We start from the raw sequence: 20,251 nt of genomic DNA, 5'->3' as shown, positions 1-20,251 counted from the left end.
TGAGAAGCTACTGTGAACATCCCTAGATCCTTAAATAAATGTCTGCAAGATGAGCTTGGGTGGACTCCAGCTATTATTCTGACTACACGCTTTTGTGCAATGAATACTTTATTCCTCAGTGATGAATTACCCCAAAATATGACGCCATATGCAAGCAATGAGTGAAAATAGGCGCAGCAGGCTAATTTACTAAGATGTTTATCACCGAAGTTTGCAATGACCCTTATTGCATAAATAGCTGACCTCAAACGTTTCAGCAGATCATCAATGTGTTTCTACCAATTTAATCTCTCATCAATGGACACACCTAAAAATTTTGATTATTCTACCTTAACTATATGCTTCTGATTAAGGTCTATATTTATTAATGGTGTCATACCATTTACTGTGCGGAACTGTATGTACTATGTCTTAACAAAATTCAGTGAGAGTCCGTTTACAAGGAACCACTTAGTAATTTTCTGAAAGACATTACTGACAATTTCATCAGTTAATTCTTGTTTGTCAGGTGTGATTACCATACTTGTATCATCAGCAAAGAGAACTAACTTTGCCTCTTCATGAATATAGAATGGTAAGTTATAAATATATATTAAGAACGAGAAAGGACCCAAGACCGACTCTTGTGGAACCCCATTCTTGATAGTTCCCCAGTTTGAGAAATGTGCTGACCTTTGCATATCTTAAGCCGTCGGCACACGTACCGTGCTGTCGAACGTTAACGTTGAGCATGCCAAGTTCAACATGCTGCTGAACGCTCAGGAACGATGCGATTCGTGCATACCGTACGTGGGCCCCAACGTGTTATACGCGATCGCAACGCACTCCCGCGGCAGTTGAGGGATGTTTCTAGTTCGTAAATAACACAGTTTAATCAACGGGCGCACGTCAAATTCCCAGGTTAGCTCTATTAAAACGCACATTTCCTTCATCGTCCACGAAAAGGAAAGTATCATGTCCAAATAATAAGGACACAGGCTTATAAAAGCTCCATTACAAACAGTGCGGTACAGATTTCAAATACTTCTCCACATAAGATAAACATTATTTCATCATTCCCACATTTTAGTAAAACCCCAAGGTCAGTCTTACTTGATCACCGTTACTACCCAGTCGCAGACTCTCTGCAACGTATGAATTACCAAGCGTAAAGGAAAAATGAGCAAAATACCTTTATACAAGTAGCGCAAGCTGTCCTGTAGATTAAGCCAATCGAACAAAGTCACCCCTCAAAAAAAGGGTGAACTTATATTTACATGACATCAAATATTATAGCTTGTACTTATATCAAACTAATAATAAAGGATCAGAGCCTAATAAAAACGCCAATGTTAGGAAAAAAATTTCGAAATGTTAAGACGCGGAGCACTGCTACACAAACAAGACACTTCTTGTATTTAATCATATTGTGTTACCCCTTGCTAAAAACGTTAATCGTAGATAATTATGTTACTAACTGAAATTTAATTATAACTAATTGTACCAAGAACAATGCGTTTTGGGTGTATCTTCAGTGTGTCGCTGCGTTCAAATAGCCTACTCTCATAATACGAGAGTTACAATAATTCTTTTGCCACGAATACGATGTTTCTCATTATTTTATTGGAACGAATCACACAAGTAACAACGGATTTTACAGTAATCCTCAATTTTTTGGTGCTCAAAAACGGCATATATACATATAGACTTGAAATGAATGCCAATATGACGCCTCACAAGTCTGTACTGAAGGGAGACGGCGTGCGTGTGACGTAGGTGGCGTTGTGCCATCTCATTGGTCATCGCTCACACGCACACTCAGAATATCTGACATGCCAGATATTGCTCTGCACGTTCGGAGAGACTCCTGAACGTGCTATTCTACGCTATGACGTCAGAAACTCGGCACGCTCAACGTTCGGATGCACGGTCCGTGTGCCGAGGGCTTTATGGCATTATTGTACGCCTACTTAGCCTCCTCCTCCTTTTTTTTCTTTTTCCCCCTACCATTTCGACCTTCTAGGGACCACATGATAATTTCAGTTCCTACCCATTCCCTCTTCTCCTCCAACTTATTTAGTCTTTATCCCCTGTCTGTTTTTTTTTTTCTTTCCTCAGATCACCTACCACCAGTTCTGTCTTGGAACCCTTCAGCATTCAGCACTTTGTAATTCAATGGAAGGTATTTACCTGCATAGAGGCACTCTGGTATCACTCCCGTGTTATAACGCATTACCATGACATTTTTGAGCTTTTCTTTTTGCAGTAAATACACACTACTGGCCATTAAAAATGCTACACCACGAAGATGACGTGCTACAGACGCGAAATTTAACCGACAGGAAGTAGAGTCTGTGATATGCAAATGATTAGCTTTTCAGAGCATTCACACAAGGTTAGCGCCGGTGGCGACACCTACAACGTGCTGACATGACGGAAGTTTCCAGCCGATTTCTCATACACAAACAGCGGCTGACTTGCGTCGCCTGGTGAAACGTTGTTGTAATGCCTCGTGTAAGGAGGAAAAATGCGTACCATCACGTTTCCGACTTTGATAAAGGTAGGATTGTAGCCTATCGCGATTGCGGTTTATCGTATCGCGACATTGCTGCTCGCGTTGGTCGAGAGCCAATGACTGTTAGCAGAATATGGAATTAATGGGTTCAGGAGGGTAATACAGAACTCCGTGCTGCATCCCAACGGCCTCGTATCACTAGCAGTCGAGATGACAGGCATCTTATCCGCATGGCTGTAACGGATCGTGCAACCACGTCTCGATCCCTGAGTCAACAGATGGGGACGTTTGCAAGACAACAACCATATGCACAAACAGTTTGACGACGTTTGCAGCAGCATGGATTATCAGCTCGGAGACCATGGCTGCGGCTACCCTTGACGCCGCATCACAGACAGGAGCGCCTGCGATGGTGTACTCGACTACGAACCTGGTTGCACGAATAGCAAAACGTCATTTTTTCGGATGAATCCAGGTTCTGTTTACAGCATCATGCTGGTCGCATTCGTGTTTGGCGAGATCGCGGTGAACGCACATTGGAAGCGTGTATTCGTCATCGCCGTACTGGCGTATCATCCGGCGTGATGGTATGGGGTGCCGTTGGTTACACATCTCGGTCACCTCTTGTTCGCACTGATGGCACTTTCAACAGTGCACGTTACATTTCAGATGTGTTACGAGCCGTGGCTCTACCCTTCATTCGATCCCTGCGAAACCCTACATTTGAGCAAGGTAATGCACGACCGCATGTTGCAGGTCCTGTACGGGCCTTTCTGAATACAGAAAATGTTCGAATGCTGCTCTGGCCAGCACATTCTCCTGATTTCTCACCAATCGAAAACGTCTGGTCAATGGTGGCCGAGCAACTGGCTCGTTACAATACGTCAGTCACTACTATTAATAAACTGTGGTGCCGTTTTGATGCTGCATGGGCAGGTGTTCCTGTACACGCCACCCAAGCTCTGTTTGACTCAATGCCCAGGCGTATCAAGGCCGTTATTCCGGCCAGAGGTGGTTGTTCTGGGTACTGATTTCTCAGGATCTATGCATCCAAACTGCGTGAAAACGTAATTACATGTCAGTTCTAGTATAATATATTTGTCCAATGAATACCCGTTTACCATCTGCATTTCTTCTTCTGTAGCAATTTTAATGGCCAGTTGTGTGCTATGATATTACATGTATAACTTCCTCATTATTATTGTTGAAGTACTTTATTTCCCAGCGACCTTATCGTGGAGCTTATCACTAGGCACACACACTTGCAGGATAAGGCTGTAAATGAGTGTCGTATCGAATCTGCCCAGCAGTTAAGCGACCATCAGTTTGGTACATTCGCCAGCCTGAGTATAGTTTTCAGTGGTTTTGCACTCTCCTGTAGGTAAATGGTGCGCTAGCTCTCTCCCGGCACCCCCCCCCCCCCCCCTCCCACCCCTCCCTCTAGGTAGCTCACAACCCTTCTATGAATTTGTAGGTGGCGAGCATTGGCCCCGAGCCATTGCAGTACTTATTCCTCTCCTCTGCTGCTATCTTAAAATCTTTCGATGAAGTTACTTTTGCTTCCCAGATCTGAGTTTACTTCTCAAAAATTTTCGCAGAACTGCAGGTGATGTGAGGAAGATCACCCAATGCCCAGCATGATAGCCAGTCAGTTTCTAGAGCTGATGCCATTTATTCCAAGTGCACTATCCCACGCAGGAGAAATGATGACATCATTGTTTAATCCCCTAATACCCTTCCCTTCCACGCTTGCGCCCCCAGCACCCCAAACCAACCAGACCCAGCCTCAGAAAATGTGCTACATTCAGAGCAAAGCTTACAAGAATTAGGACAGACGGCGTCCTTCGCTTAACAATTGCTGTGGCGACGGAAAGAGCTCCCGATCATTAAATCAAAATAAAAATAAATTTATCAGAGCATGAAAACAGCTGAACCTCTACAGCAAGATAAACGCTAGGTAAAAAAATCCTTAATTTGCTTTAGCGATCAAGTTCCATCGTCTGGGATGATGCACTGGTTAACGAAACAGATCGCCAATCATCTATTGGTGTTTCACATCCCCGACCAGCCATCCAGATCTGTTTTCTGCGGTTTCCCTAAATCGATTATGGTAAATGCCGATTGGTTCTTTTCCATCCCAGCTTGTGCCCCTTCTTCTATGACCGTGAACAGAATTTGACATAAAATTAGAGAAAAGCGATCATATGATGTACATAATTTTTTAATTGAATTCTCTTGATCGCAGATTTTTGAACAGAATAACCATCATCAGTATCTCTCCTGTTGCACTGCAATAAATCGTTAGTATGTAACAATAATACCAATCAAAACTCGTCTTCAGAATATCTGCACGAAGGTTACAAAAGTCATGAGGAACACAGCTTTTTATTTTTAGTAATTACCAAATAATAAAACTGACAACAGCTAAGAAAAGCATATATTAAAATATCATGCCAAAGGGAGTAGGGAGCTTTATACACATGGAATAGTGTCATGTACAGAAACAATCAGAGTACAACTGAGAGACTATGATGTTACAATGTAACAAACATGACCAACACGTGGCGTGAATAGTGGCAAAAGGTAGTGCTAAACGCTTTCGACAAGCCAAATATAGATGTAAAATTATTCAAAAACAAAGAATATCAAATAGGACGTTATGCAAATGGCTTCAAATGGCTCTGAGCACTATGGGACTTAACATCTGAGATCATCAATCCCCTAGAACTTAGAACTACTTAAACCTAACTAACCTAACAACTGTTGATGAAGGTTTCTCGGCTATCCATCCGGGTGGTAGCGTTAATATCTCGCGACGTTTCGGGAAGTGTCATACTACCCATCTTCGCCGTTTCTCGGGTCTTCGCCAGAAGATGGGCAGTATGACACATCCCGAAACGTCGCGAGATATCAACGCTACCACCAGACTGGAGATCCGACAAACCTTCATCTACAGTTTACTCCGGGAACGCCTACAGTCACACATAACCTAAGGACATCACACACATCCATGCCCGCGGCAGGATTCGAATGTGCGACCGTAGCAGTCGCGCGGTTTCGGACTGAAGCGCTTAGAACCGCTCGGCCACCGCGGCCGGCGACGTTAAATACCAAAGACTTTAAAATAAATTGTAACAACAGAGCAAAAACAAGACTAAAGACAACAAAAATAAAAACGACATCTAAGATAAAGAATGAGGGCTGGGGAGAAAACAAATGAAAGTTACGTGCCACAGGATTCATGTGTCGTATTACTGAAAAAAGGGAAATACATAACATTACGTTTTACAAAAGACTGAATCTTATTAAGCTGCACTGCTAAATTAAAGTTCGTACGGCTACAATTAAGAATGGGAAGAGGAAGGGAAAGTAGGTGATCACTGACAACCTTTGTTTATTACATACACTCACAAACAGTGAATAACATAATACAGTATGTAATAAAAAATACAATTTTAATAATAGATAACAATGACAAAAAGCACAAGGAAATGCGTTTGCAACTACATTGCGAAATTTGAAGAAAAAAAATCTGTTTTTATAAGCAATTATATAGTGCCAAAATCTGAATGAAGACAAATTATTGTCAAAGTGCTAGTTGAAATATACCATTGCAAAATGAATTTGCATTTTAAAAAATGATAATAAAGTGTAGTACTCACTTGATTTACACAGGCTGTATATATAATTTGTGAATGCTAGGTATATCAATATCGATTAAAGGGAAAAAAAGGAGGCATAGAGGTGAATAAATGAAGTTTATGCGTATAAAATGGTCGCATGTCTCTTATGTAACTGTGTCACACCTCGAATTCAGATCATTGTTACATACTTATGACTTGTTGCAATACAGCAGAATGAGAGATTCTGAAGATCGCTATTGTATAGCCAAAATCGGCAATTCTGTTCTAGTAAAACTCTGTGACGAAGACACTTAAATAAGAAATTATGTGATGGCCTTGTCGTAGGTTGGACGTTAAACCCTACTATCCCTCTCTCCAGGTAATGTTTTATATCTGTTAGCCATTTATTTTCGTCATCATGAATGAAAAAGACAGAAGTTGATTGTTACTGGCTTGCGGTTCAGTAGAGCGATCACCTCGCTCCTTTGATCATATATATCATGCTGCGGTTTGATAAATTAATCCAGGATGATGATGGAAAACAAAACATTCCTCTTATTCATCGTAATTGCTATTTCTACACGTCCTGTCTCCCGTCGTTCATCGAATTTATTACTCTTTTTTTCTCTCATCTTGAGGCATTCTCTCTCAGCATTTTGCCATGTGTATCATCAATCCTCTTATTTCTCGTTCTTCCATAAATCCACGTTACTCACTAGCTCGTTTCTTTCATCCATCTTTTTCATTTTTTGCAATATCAACACTTCTTACTTCAAACAACTTACCTGCCCTCTCACAGAACTATCTGCTACACACTTCTCGATGTCCACTTTTTTCTACTGGATTTTGTGAATCACCACTGTCGCCTTTCTGCAAGCTTTTTTCAACTCTCTATATCCTTCTTCCAAGATATACTTCTCCTTTGCCTACCTTCTAGGTTTTATTTGTTTATGACTCTTTCACACAACCTACCTTACCATGAAAGGGGGGAGGAGAGGGGACACCTCAAATTGGACTACAAAAATCACCTAACCTACTGCTCATGCATGCCACGCGAGGTTTTGAATATCCTTTCGCTCTCTTATGACACCAGCCTTCGTTAACGTTAATATGTTAACCTTTCCTGTGTGGGTAATAAACAGAAAAGACTTCTCGAACAAGTTATGCAAAAAGTAATTACGTTTCCATTTCGATATAAACTTAATACTTACAAGAACAGTTGGCTCGTAGTAACCTGGCCGCGAAAAAAAAAAAGTTGTTTCGCGTTTTTAGAATTCACAAAATTGTGAGTTAAAATTTACACAAACGTCAGTTTTACAATTTGTATGCTCGACGAATCCAGTGGCGTAAAAGGGGCGGGAGGGGATTAAAAATTTCGCGCGGCGCGCATGTGCTGTAACTTAGGTGACCTTTCGTAGGACAGTTTGAGGTTTTCCCTGGCTGGATGGACCAAAAGTTCTTTTATCAAATTTTTCGTGCGAATGTTCCCTGTAGTACTGTGGTACGTCGTAAACAGTTATTGTTTTGCACCCTGAAGGCAGACAAACAAATTGTGCGGACACCGTGAAAATTCAGTTAGAAACGTAAATTACTATGCACTGGTAATTGCAGTAGGCAGTTAACTGTCACCTTCATAAAATCCTCAATAACGTGCTTAAAAAATTGTTGTAAACTCCAAATTACTTGTCTGTGTATTGCCGTATAGTTTGAGTCTTTCTGTTAACTGAGTTGTGTAACTGTGTTGGTGCAGTCTGCAAGGACGGAGGAGCAGCTGACGTCACAACTACAGGGCCTGCGAGACCAGTGCAACCTGAAGAAGTCCAGCCTCCAGGACCACGTCAGCAGCCTCGAGGTCCTCAGGGATGAGGTAAGCCTTCCTCAGAGACTACTTACATTCGCTAAAGTTCACTGGACAGAATGCCACCCTCGTGGCATCTCAAAACTAACTACAAGCTTAGCGATTTTTCCCAAAATCGAAGTTGCTGGTTTTCATACGTTCTTCTCTTATTCAGCATTAAAGTGTACATATGTAGTTTCAATGAGGTGACTGAAACACGGAAGAATGGGAGTGTATGCACACTCGATAAAGGCAATGTGGACACACGTAGTCCTTTTCGTTGTATTATGCATGGTTATAATTAAACTGATGGAGTTTCGAGTGCTGCAGTGCGGGCTGTATACGTCGCAGAACACTAAAAGATCATAGGTATGTTCATTAATTGGTGCGCTCGCAAAGTATGCTGAAAAATAATAGTTCCACTTTTTGCCACCAGGTGAAAATATGGCGCTGTAAGCAGCAAGCGCGTAAGGAGCTGATTTAAGAAAATGCTCAAAAAATTCGACCGTCGAAGTGGTACATCGTAACAGAAGACGAAACATGTACATATTTACACAAGCCAAAAAGTAAGCTAACAGCCAGCTTCTTCGGTATTTGGAGATGAACCGAAACCAATGAATGTGGTTCGCCCACGAAGCATTCTCAAGGAAAATGGTTGCTTGTTCATTTGATTACACTGGACACGTGGTGACCATTCCTTTAAAGTAGATTCAGTCACGTCATGCAAAACTACACGTGTGCATGATGTGTTGCGTGCTTACGATGTTAGACTTAGCGTCCCTCGGCTTTGCTCTGTCCTCCTTGGGACCACTCTGCCGTTCCTTTAGCAGTGGGCAGCCAGCGACAGAATTCTGCACACAAGCGAGAGCAGTGCAGAATTCTTGGCCTTCATTGCTTAAAAGGATCGAAATACAGTTAGGTCTGAATGCTTGTTTGCCCCAAGTCATTGGTGAAATCAGGGGAAAAATTGAAAACGTCATATCATTCATCATCACGCCAGTCCAAGCTGTCACAGACCCTGTGAAACAGTCAGTTATTTGACGGGGAAAAACTTCGAATTAATGCTTAACCGCCCATATTAACCTAATGTATTGCCTACGGTAATGACTTAGATTTTTCTCCTTATGTCACGCAAATAATAAGTGGGGAAAGATTTTCATCTGTCCCAAGAGCCTATTAAAGCCTTCTAAAACCATGTCTTTGACATATCAATATGGGTGGAAATTAATGTTTCCAGCATTGGCTGAATGAATTCAGAAGCATCTTACGTTGCAAAGACAAATATTTTGAGAGACAATAAATGGTTTGCGCCGTCAACAAGAACAGCTTAGCCACATCTTTCTCTTTCTTATAGATGATGTATAAACTGATACCACCCCCCCCCCCCCTCCCAAAAAAAATGCTTTGAGATGGTCATAAATCATTAGGCTTGACCTCTAGTTTCAGTCTCTGGAAACTAGAGAAATAAATAAAATACTTTTACATTAAAAATTTGCAAACAGCGATGCGTAAGTTACCTCAAAACAGGTCAACTTTGCAAACTGTGTTAAAACAATCAACGTCAGAGAAGAGATTATTTAAACTTTGAATACCTGTACCCTTTATTGTGAAATAAGTATTGGCACTTCAGAATTCAGAGAAAATTCTGGAATGTTTGTCAGAAAAGGCAGATCTTTCCTAGATTTCATTGTACAGGCCAAGTATATACATAATTTCTTGCACATTGTGTAAATCTTCATCAGGCATGTTATGGAAATAAAACCGTTTCCCTCCATTAGCTGTTCAAAGAGATACTTTGAACTCAGCTTCTACACAGTGCTGACAAGGGCCGGTTTGAGGGTCTCTTCTTCCTCATCATTATTCAATGCAGTCTGGCACCCTGTTGTCTCTTAATGGTTCCAAGCAAAATAGTATACCTTTCAGCTGCTTTTCCACTGCTCATTTGGTTACTAAACACTGCACAGACATAAGTTGCAGAGCAATATATTGTTACAATGGTACCCGAGGTCTCTCAGCTTGGTCCTGATCCACCTTGAAATTTTAACGTGTCAAATAAAATGAGAAATGAGTAATCTGAGTTGATTTACAGAAATACTGGAAAAAATTATAAATTCGTAGTTGGAATTTTGTCTTGTTTCTATTGAGTATCATGGTGCAACACTGCCGAATAATGTGAAACATAATATGGATATAAGTATCTACAACGCAGTTCTGAAAGGCAATTGTATGCTCTAGTAAGCAAAGCAAGTATTTTTTACTCAAATATGAATTAGTAGGCAAGGCACTTATGTAGACAAAAAAAGCCTCGAACTTAAAAGAAAAAACTACTGATAAAGAACTGTAAACAGGCGACAACACCGAAATAATGCAAAATGGCGTTATTAAATGTAAAGGGTGTTTATAAATGAGTATCGGGGTTTTAACACTTTATAATATTTATTACATTAAACTTACAGTTATAAATAATATGTCAAATGAAAGAGGAACTCAGTTTTACCAAGAACCTTATAAATGTTCACTGGCATAGCGAAGTACGCAATTGGTTGAACTTCACTATACCCAAGCACTGGAAAGGCCGCAAGGGGCCCGTCCAATGACAGGGCTTGCTTTGCATGGCCTCCACGTTCACCCGACCTAACGCCATGCGACTTTTTTCCTTTGGGGCTTCATCAAGGATCATGTGTATGTGCCTCCGCTATCAGCAGAACTCCCTGAATTAAGAAACCGGATTGAAGCAGCTGTGCTACAATCACTGAAGTCACACTTATCAATGTTTGGGAAGAACTCAGCCATAGACTTGATGTGTGCCGTGTGACAAATGGTGCTCAAAATGAGCATTTATAAAGTTCTTGGTAAAACTGTTCGAGTTGCTCTTTCGTTTGACATATCATTTATTACTGTAACTTTAATCTAATAAATATTATAAAATGTTAAAACCCCGATATTCATTTATAAACACTCTGTATTTTACATGTTATGTGAACAGTGGTGCTTCTATTGGTTAGGTCAGGGACTTCACAGAGCGCTAAACACACTGGTGTGTAAAACTGAAGGAAGAAACTGACTTTTGCATGATGTGACACTGTGAAGTAACATAGTTCAATGGAACTTGGACGTTACATTTTAGCAACTTGTACAGTATAGTCAGAGGATAATTGAAAGATACATGCAATGAGACAGAAAGACTGACGCTTTTGTCCAAAGACAATAATTATAATGAAGTCACTGAGATCCATGATGGCTCCTTGGACTTTATAAAGGCCAGGACATGGTTCTTAATAGAGAGTGTGATCACCATAGACAAAAATGCATGTTTTGCAACATGCTCCCATGCTGGCCACAAGGTTATTACGGAGTTCTTACGGAAGGGCCTTCCATTGCTCCAGTACCGCAGTTGACAACTGCTGGACGTTCGTTGATCCATGCAGAGGTTCTGCAATGCGTCGCCCCCGACACAGCCCTCATGTGCTCGGTGGGATTTAAGTTGGGGGGTTGGACGGGCCAATAAATACACCAAATATCCTCTCGTTCCAAGACCTACTCCTCCTCCAATGCAGTCATGCATTGTCATCCATGAAAACAAAGTCAGGGCTGAATGCATCCCAGAAGAGACACACATGGGGTAGGAGTACACAGTCACAATAACATTGACCAGTGAGCGTACAGTGTTCAAAGAATTGGAGGACAGTACACTCATGCAAAAGTATGCTTCCCAAACACGATAACACCTGTATGACCAAACAATCATGTTTGACAATGTTACTGTATGCACTACTTGTTCCCACTTCTCACCATATGAGATTAAGTCCAAAATCACTAACCAGACTCAATCTGCTCTCATCTGAGAAGGGCCTGCAACCCACTTCTCTTTGGTCCAGTCTCTGTGCTATTGGCACTGTTGCAAACGGTGTCACTGATACGCGGGTGTCAACAAAACATAATATACTGGTCATCAGGCAAAGTGACCACCCCCATTCAGTTGCCGTGCAACTGTAGTGTGTGAGATAGCATCCAACACAGTCCTGTAAAATGTGACTGCAATTGCACCTGCTGTTGAACGTGGGTCACTTCTTGCCTATTGCACAATGTTGCAGTTATCTACTGCTGTAGCTGACCAAGGTCAACCACTTCCTCTCCTTTGTGTGGGAGTATCTGTGGTCTGGAATGCTTCCCATGCACGTGAAACAATGCTATGAACAATACTACAGGGTTACACTCGTCACACTTCATCGTTCTTCCAGTTTCCCAATCATTCTTTCCCGAGTGAAGTCATCCATATGTTGTCTTCAGACCGTATTGAAATGAAGAAAAACTGCCACACTGCACCTTAATGGCTCTCTGATTGATACAAATTGTCTTTTTCCTGTCCTTCTACTACAGTTACTCTTACGTCACACCTTGTGATGTTCAATCTTCTGTGCATGACTGGAAGACCTATGGCAACATGCTCCCACTCTTTCATTAATTTGCACCCAATAGTTAATATGTTATTTTATCTAGCTCGTCCTTCAGTTTTGCAGAGCAGTGAGCAATCATTTTCATAAACTGGCAAAGTTGAACCATTTGGCAAAGCTGCCCCAGTTGACGGTGCAAAAAACAGATTTTTTCATTATTTCTGTAAAAAATGATTTGGCTGCCCTCGTAATACACTCATAATGAACCACGGCCACAGGTACAGCTGCTGTCAGAGAAGAAGAGCGACCTGGAGCGGCGCATCCGCACACTGCTGGAGGAGCGGGACGCCATCAGGGCAGCCCTGGAGGACGCCACAGACCGTGTCGTGCTGCTCGAGCACCAGGTGCGCGACCAGGAGATGCAGGTGAGTTTCAAATCTATACACCACTCGCTTATTTCATATCACCTGACAAAGTGAACTGGTGGCCTGGGACGATGGTTGCACCGTCGTTTATACACACAAAAATAGGTAGGGGAGACAGTAACAACATACACTACAGTGTTCTTACAAGTGGAGTGATGCCACACGGTACACGTCTATATGCCAATGCACAGCATAATAGCAATCAAACACTGGCCAATACTTTTGTTTCACAATACTCCTAGCACACTGTGGTGTGCATACTGTAAGACCTTTGGTACACACACCATCAGATTATTTGACTTGTCGCTCTAACAAAGTAGGCGTGTGTCAGCAATATGTCTCATGGTCTTATCGTGGTGTGTTTATCTTCTGCCGTTAGGTCAGATGATAGAAATGCCACTTGCATGCTTAGAGTTGCAGATTGACGGTGACCAACTTTAAACAGAACTTGATTAATTTTCACACACATTTATTAAAATAATAAAAAGCATAGATATTACGTAACTTCATTCTGGATGCTGTTTACAATTGACAATCTGAAGTTCCTTTGGTCTTGGTATGTTAATCTTATTCTCACATATCTCTGATACTTGACAAATTGTCTATACATTTATCCTCATGGCTATGTACAGGAATATGATAATCTTATTAGGCGCAGACTTTAAACTTGACTATAGACTGGTACAGACTACTGTAGACTGGTACGGACAGGTGCAGACAAATGCAGACTGCCTAAAACCAAGCTAATTCTGGACGCCATTCCACATCGCGAAATGAGGAGAACATTGAAAAGGTCCGCTGAAAGATCAACGAGGATGTTCGCCAAACGATCGAGCAAATTTCAGCAGAGACAGGAATCAGTTGGAGCGTGTGCCAGCAGATTTTGAGTGAGGATTTGCACATGAGATGTGTTGCTGCTAAATTTGTTCCGCGCTTTCTCACACAGGAGCAAAAAACCATCCGCATGAATGTGTGTCAGGGCTTGAAAACAGAGATTGCATGTGATCCAAACTTCTTGAACAAAGTCATGACAGGGGATGAGAGTTGGTGTTACGGGTATGAGCCAGAAACCAAGCAAGCATCAAGCCAGTGGAGGGCTCCCAGCTCTCCCAGACCAAAAAAAGCAAGGCAAGTGAGGTCAAATGTGAAGACGATCATCACCGTCTTTTTTGATGTTCTTGGAATTGTGCATCAGGAATTCGTACCCCTGGTCAGACTGTTAACCAGCACTTTTACTTGGATATTTTACAGTGTCTGCGAGAGGATGTGAGCAGGAAACACCCAGAACTTTGGCAATCAGGTGACTGGTTTCTGCATCACAACACCACTCCAGCACATACGGCCTTATGAGTGACCCACTATTTGGCATCTCAGAGGTGGTCCGTCATTCCCCACGCTCCGTATTCACCAGACCTAGCCCTGTGCAACTTTTTCCTATTTCCACAAATGAATAAAGCGCTAAAAGGGGAGCATTATGACGACGTGGAGGCAGTAAAAACAGCTTCACAAAGGACGCTGGACAATATCAAACTTGAAGAGTTCCAAACATGCTTCCAACAGTGGGAAAAGAGACTTGACAAGTGCATCACATGTAATGGAGAGTATTTTGGAGGTGACTGAAGTAATTTTGTAAAAAGGTTCATCAATACATTTTTTAGGACAACAATCCAGTTTCTTTTGGGTCCCCCCTCGTATGTAGCATTCAAAATGGCGTCCGTAATGGAGCTGCGCTCCAAGCAGAGAGATGTCATTGAGTTACTTTCGTGAGAAAACTATAGCATCACACAGATTAATGGGCACTTTGATTGTTTACTGAGACCCGGAAGTGGGTGAAGGCACAGTGAATCATTGGGTGAGGCCTCTGTCATCATCACAACAACATCACACAAATCTCTCTGATCTTCTGCATGCTGGCTGTCAACACACAGATGTAACTCCTGCAATGTTGGAACATGTTGACAACCTCATCCGAGATGATCTACTGATCGCAATCGAACATCTTGCTGCTCAACTGGACATGATGTGTATCCACTGGGTTTCTCACTGCCTAATGGAAGACTGTAAAGAGCAATGAAGGACCATCTGTGTGAAGTTGATTGTGTGTTAAGAGGATTATTGTGACTATTTCTTGTCAAACATTTTCACAGGTGGTGAAATGTGGGTTTATCACTTCAAACTGGAAGCAATCTGTGGAGTAGCACCACATCACCTCTCCTCCAAAGAAAAAGGTCAAAGCTGCAACCTTAGTCAGTAAAGTCATGGTGACAGTCTTCTGGTACACTGAAGACAATATTCTGTTTCTTATCTTCGCTAATGGTGCAATGATCCACTCTAAAGTTTACTGGGCTACCCTCAGGAAATTGAAGAAATTACTTTAGCATGTTCATTACTGCAAAAATGCAAATGAACTTCTCCTTGTCCATGGCAACACAAGTAATGCAAGACCTCACACAAGTCTGCACACCCAAGAGGAGCTCACAGAACTTCATTGGGCTGTTATTCCTCATCCATTATACTTATCAGATCTTGGCACCTCTGACTTCATCTGTTTGGCCCAATGAAGGCCGGAAGCAGTACATGGATGATGGGGGAGATTATTGGTGCAGAAAGACAGTGGCTGTGATATTGACCAGAAGACTGGTAACATGCGGGCACACAGACCCCCTCAGTAAGGCATCAGGAGACCATCACACTGAATGAAGATTATGATGAAAAATAGGGTTTTGTAACCAAAAGAGTGGGGAATAATATGGAGTATTGGAATCGTGAATAAAAGCCTCCTGCTTTCAGAAAATTAATGTGTTTTATCACTTATTGAATGCATCTTGTAGTTTCACATAATTTGCACTGATGAGGCAAAACATTAGCACCATCTGACTAACAGTTCACTGGTCTTCCTTGAAAAACACATTACAGCAATGATTCTGTGTGGCCTGGATTCGACAAGTCCTCACTAGATTTATGAAGGTATGTGGCATTTAATATTTATACAAAGGCCACTCAATTCTCATAAATTACAGGTTGCTGATTTGTAAGCATCAATTCCCTACTGCCATAATTTGCAGACCATAGTGCTAATTTTTCCATGTATATTCTATTACTTTTCTGCCCTGCACAGAAACCCTTTCTTCCTTTTCAGCATCAATAAATTTAAAGATATTAATGGCAGCCTGCCAAAACTGCTCATGATGACAGTTTCTGTTATCACTTTTTGTACTTGCACTATGAGGTAACAATGCACACTCCTTTGAACTGGAATGTGGTTGTACCTAGTCATGTGATCAAGCAAGAATGCACTATAGCCAGGCCTATCGTTCGCTCTGTCGAATAGCAGTGCTCTTGTTTTGAAACTCTTTTGTTCCCAAACTTGCCAACCCCTTGGCAGTAGGCCACTCTGGCATCTCCACGACGGTAAACATACTTTACCAACCTTTTCATCTACAAAAATTGGAAATACACCCATATGCACATTTTATCTAACATCATCCTACCTTGGATTTCCAATGTATTTCTTAGTTTCTGAAGTTTGGACAGCCATTCGGTGCTGAACTATTTTGATGCATCCTTGCCATACTTTTCAATGAAGGTACTCTTGGTGTAACTTGCATGTTTAATGTGCTCAGTTAAAATGAATTCTCTCTGCTGTAATGTGTAACTTATTTCATCAAAAATTAAATGAGACCATATCTTTAGCAGAAAGAACCATTCTTCCATAAGGTAATATGTTCTTCAGCACCTTGTAATGTGACCTCACATAATATAGCTTGCATAAAGCAATTGATATTTCTTGCTACTATCTTAATGGAACTAAAGAACTAAAACTGTGCATAAATGTACCTGAAACATCATCTTTTCATATTAACTCCATCCACATTTAGTTACTTTACACCTGCAAACCACTCTGAAGTTTTCTGCCTCCTCTCACAACTAATTAATCAATGCCTCTTGAATTGTGTCTTCATCTGCATAAGTCTTACAAAAAAAGGAAATTCTCAATTTTGAGAATGTGGGTTACTTGGCATGAGATCTGGACTGCACAATAAATGCGCCAAAACATCCCCTCAGGTCTGAGTGACCTGTCATTTCTTTTTAACCTTTCCTGATCCACTCCTCTCCCAGGAAGGAACTATTAGTTCCAGTAGGTAGAACAGGCTGTGTACTTCCATGCATGTCTATAGGCAATACTGGCGTTTCTTCTGATCGTAAGTGCTGATGTTTAAAATTTTCTTTTTAGGTTGCTCTTGTCCTTTCAAGCATTGATAGTAAAACACAGAGAAATAATTAGTTTGAATATTTGCAATCAACTATTTTTGAAACATAATCACGTGAAGATTATTCCTGAACAATTACTTTACTTCCAGTTATTCACTGTATAATTTAGTCATCACCTGTGCAACAATCTGGACATTTGCCTGCTTTATTTCTTCGTTGATAGTTCTTGGTGTCATCGTACTAAGTTGTGATACTGGCTGAAAAATGGCGTGTGGAAGTTCAATACTGACTACTGTAAATGATGTAGCCAACAGGTGCACAGTTGCATTTCACAGTTCTTTACTTTCACTGTTCACAACACCCCAATGTACACAGTTAATATGGACAGTGCACTATTGTTTAACTTTTGATAAGTCTCATTAATAGTTTCCAGATATACATCAACATACCACTACCATATATTACTGTTGAATATCTATGTGCAGTAAAAAGCTAACCACACATTTCACAAGTCTTGCAGAATATTACAGTATGTATTGAACAGATATTGTCATTGTTTTAACACACATCCTATTACACTTATTTCACAGTTAAGTTGATGCATTGTTGTTGTTCTGACCAACACAGGTTTCTCATCTGAAACTCGACTGGGGACTGACTGTCTCGGGACCAAAAATTGGGCCCTTATATGTCCTCACAATAATAGGCAGTGAAACTATACATTGTTTGATGTTTAATTTACAGAAATCTCGATTAAAACTCAACTCATTCAATTAACTGAATACATTGAAAAATTCTGTCTTTTTAACAGTTCCTTCTACTACAAGAGTTAGCTTGAATTATTTGTTTAAATGAAGAAATTAACAGATATAGTTATGCAAACAATACTTTGGACAAAACTGGTGATTACTTTGGAGTTAATTAAGAGCTGGCTCTGCTAACATGTTTTCTCTTAGAGTCAAATAAATACTTAAAGAATGCCAGTGTTTCACCTTGCAAATGCTTACAATTAGTACAGAATTTATATTTGTTTATAAGTCAACAATAGAAATTAACTTATGAAACAATTACTGATTTCACCCTATAAAGAAAGATATTAACTATGAATAGTCAAGATAAATTAGATAATCAGTTAAATAGACAAAACTAAGCACAAAACTAGTTCTGGTGTTATACTCTTTAAAACTGAGGGCCTACCTTTCTCTTTTATAAAAATGCATATTATATTTATGTAAATTAATGGTAATTAGTTAGAAGTGAAGAAACTAATTTAAGGAGGCAGATGTCAAAACAAGAGGGGAAGTAAAAGTATCCCAGCTTCCTTCATCTTAAGTTGCACAGTGATACAAAAGATATGAAGAAACCTTATTCATGTTACAGCTTAGGAATGCACAACGGGAACTTGATCACCTCAGAACAGCAAATGGCTCCCTTGGTGAGAGACTGGAAGCACTCGCATCCACAGCAGCAGCGTCCTCAAATAACAGCTCCGGAGTTGCCGGCCATCGCTCCTTACTTGCCGAAATGGAGTGTGAAAATGAAGCCAATGGAGAAGCATCACCACTCCTTGGAACACTTACACCAGATGCGGTAGGTACATTTCAAAACAGAGTATTTATTGCTGTAGTTCAGTGGTGATTTCAATTATCTGTATATTCATTGTCACAGCATATCATCTAGGTACAATGTATTCATATTGCAAACATCTGACACAAGAGAGAAGATTTTCTTGGAGTTAAAATAACCTTTTTCTGAGATACAGAAGTCACAAACTGCATGTGAGTTTCGAACTTCTGTTTTTTACTCAAAGCTCTTTCCTTGCTTTCTAATATGTTATTGGGAAATATGGTTCTGCCTTGAGCAAACATAATTCCTTCTTGTTTTACTACCCACTCACGCTTTGGAGAAGTTTCTCCATCTTCAGTGGGTTTCATTTAGCATCTGTTGAACACCATACAAAGAATTTATACATTGCGATATTTAGCAGTTTCTGTGATTATAGTATTTACATTACTATAATCATTGACAGAAATATTAACATGAAGAATAAATGTATACTTTATTATTACATATTGGTGTTCATAAGTCTACTTGGTATTTGCAGCACTGCTATAATTATTGCTTTCAGTATTTCATCTCTAATTAATAAGCATTTATCAACTTTTTAAACATAGTTTCTTGACTGTTTTGTGCATAATATGATGGTATCGATTTTTCAGTTTTATTTTTTCTCCCTTTTTATATTGCATTACTATTATGTTGATTGGTAAACAAAGATTCATGGTTTTACTCTTGAACTAGTGTTTTTTAGGTTACAGTACCATTTTTTGGAAAAATGTGTTGTGATATATGCTGATTGTGATTAGGTTTCATGAAATCATAGTGTGCTTCGCACTCCAATCGACATTTCATAAAGCCTAATCATAATCAGTATACATTTCAACACATTTCTTTGAAAAATACTACTTTAACCTAAAAACTTCTAGTCAAAGAGTAAAATAGTAAGTGTCAACAGAGCAATAGAAAAAGGGGAAAAACAAATCTGAAAAATGGATAATATCATACTAGGACTAAAACATTTTTGCAAAATTACATTCAAAAATAATAAACACTTACTAACTGCAGATGACATAATTCCAAAGCCGTAATGACAGCTGTGCTGCAAATACCAAACAAACTTGTGATCAATAATAAAGTATATATTCATTCTTCATGTTAATATTTCTGTCAATACTTCACAGTAATGTAAATACTATACTCTCAAAAACTGCTAATTCACAATGCATAAATTCTTTGTACATTGTTTAAATAAAATTCACTGAAGATGGAGTAAAACAAGAAAAAAGTTTGCTCAAGGCAGAACCACAGTTTCTTATGACATATTTGAACTTCTGGTCATCAAAATCAGTACACAAACTCTTAAAGGGCACTGTACAAAATTTTGTGCTATCAGGAAAGTATGTGTTTCTTTATATGCTATGTTACAATTTTTGTTCATCTGTAGAAGGCCATTAAGAAATTATGTTAAGTTTTAATGAGTCATCACAAAATTACAAGAGATGAATGTGGATTGAGGATATGGGGAGGCAAAAGCAATAAAAATGATCAAAACATAAGTAGCATAGTTGATACAGTTCATTGAATGTAATAGCATTGTGAAAAATAATAAGCAGATAGTAAGTAAAACAAGTGTATTCAAACTCGTACCTAGTGTGTGTGTGCTGGTCAGTGTACATTGTTGTATGATATATTAGCAATAATAGGAG

The 20,251-nt window shown here is 40.0% G+C and overlaps 1 protein-coding gene across 1 annotated transcript in view; it reads left to right on the top strand.

The window, feature by feature from the left end:
* LOC126284441 (bicaudal D-related protein homolog) overlaps window positions 1-20,251 on the top strand; it is a 494,335-nt gene that overhangs the window by 453,580 nt on the left and 20,504 nt on the right. The window contains exons 3-5 of the mRNA XM_049983362.1: window positions 7,868-7,984; window positions 12,627-12,773; window positions 18,366-18,575. Of these exons, the coding sequence (XP_049839319.1) occupies window positions 7,868-7,984; window positions 12,627-12,773; window positions 18,366-18,575 (474 nt within the window). The remainder of the gene's footprint in view (window positions 1-7,867; window positions 7,985-12,626; window positions 12,774-18,365; window positions 18,576-20,251) is intronic.

This window comes from Schistocerca gregaria, chromosome 8 (assembly GCF_023897955.1).
Source record: "Schistocerca gregaria isolate iqSchGreg1 chromosome 8, iqSchGreg1.2, whole genome shotgun sequence".
Taxonomy (NCBI): domain Eukaryota; kingdom Metazoa; phylum Arthropoda; class Insecta; order Orthoptera; family Acrididae; genus Schistocerca; species Schistocerca gregaria.
This window is presented reverse-complemented; position numbering and strand designations above follow the sequence as displayed.